At 62.5% G+C, this 939-nt stretch overlaps 1 protein-coding gene across 1 annotated transcript; it reads right to left on the minus strand.

Moving 5' to 3' along the window:
- Positions 1 to 6: 6 nt before the first annotated feature.
- Positions 7 to 936, minus strand: LOC104465293 (sulfotransferase 1 family member D1-like; the record flags this gene model as incomplete). Its single annotated transcript, XM_010078277.1, has 5 exons — positions 7 to 83; positions 190 to 403; positions 489 to 583; positions 676 to 802; positions 901 to 936. Coding segments are annotated over 5 exons (549 nt in total), but the record flags the coding sequence as incomplete, so codon positions are not given.
- Positions 937 to 939: the final 3 nt, after the last annotated feature.

The following is a 939-nucleotide window of genomic DNA, read 5'->3' on the forward strand; positions in this document are numbered from 1 at the left end:
GCCCGCCATGTGCTGCTGGTAGTGCTGGTTGAAACACTCATTCTGGGCCACCGTGAAGTGGTTCTTCCAGTCCCCGATGGTGCCTGGGGGGGCGAGAAAGCAAGCGGGGCTAATCCTGACACCCCCAAAATATTTGCAGCTATGGAGGGGGGCTGCAATACAGCCTGGGGACCTCCCCCCCCCCAAAACCATCCGCTGCTGGCTGCACCCCCCCCTTGCGCATGAAGGGGATGAAGGGGGAGAGGCTGTGGTCCATTAAAGTGGTGGGCATGGTCTCGTAGTTGGCGGCGGGGTTCTTCTTCATCTGCTGGAAGGAGGTGTGGTGGAGGATCCTTGCCATCGTCTCCTCCGCCACCTCCTTGCCCAGGAACTGCAGGATCTTCTGCACCTCCTGCCGCGGGTCCTGCGGGGTGGTGGACACGGGGAGGCTGTCAAAAAAAGCTCGGAGGGGGACAACGGGGGTGCGCTCCCATCCATCCCACCCTCACCTTCTTCATGTCCTCGTAGAAGAGGTAGAGGAGCCGCTTCTCCTGCCTCTTCTCCCACCAGCCCTGCACGTGGTCATACCAGGACCCGTAGGCAGCTGCGGGATGCGGTCAAGGGGGTAGGCAGGGCGGTGTGGGACGCCCTCCCTGCCGGTGTTTCAGGGTGGGCACTCCAGGGCTCGGTTCCCACCTTTGCCAGACATGAAGGTCTCCAGGAACTCGCTCAGCGTGCCGGGGTCAGGGTGTATCTTGACCATCTGGTAGAAGTAGTAGTAGGACACGACGACGTCCTTGGCGTTGCGTGCCATGTAGATGATCTGGGGACAGCCGAGGATGTGGTTGGGAGGGGTGCAGAGCGATGCCGCCCCCCGGCACCCAGCTGGGGAGAGAGACCAGGGGGCACCTGCGGGGTTACCTTGCAGTCCTTGTCCTGGAAGGAGGCTGGGAGGAGCTG

Source organism: Pterocles gutturalis, unplaced genomic scaffold (genome assembly GCF_000699245.1).
Source record: "Pterocles gutturalis isolate BGI_N339 unplaced genomic scaffold, ASM69924v1 scaffold44198, whole genome shotgun sequence".
Taxonomy (NCBI): domain Eukaryota; kingdom Metazoa; phylum Chordata; class Aves; order Pterocliformes; family Pteroclidae; genus Pterocles; species Pterocles gutturalis.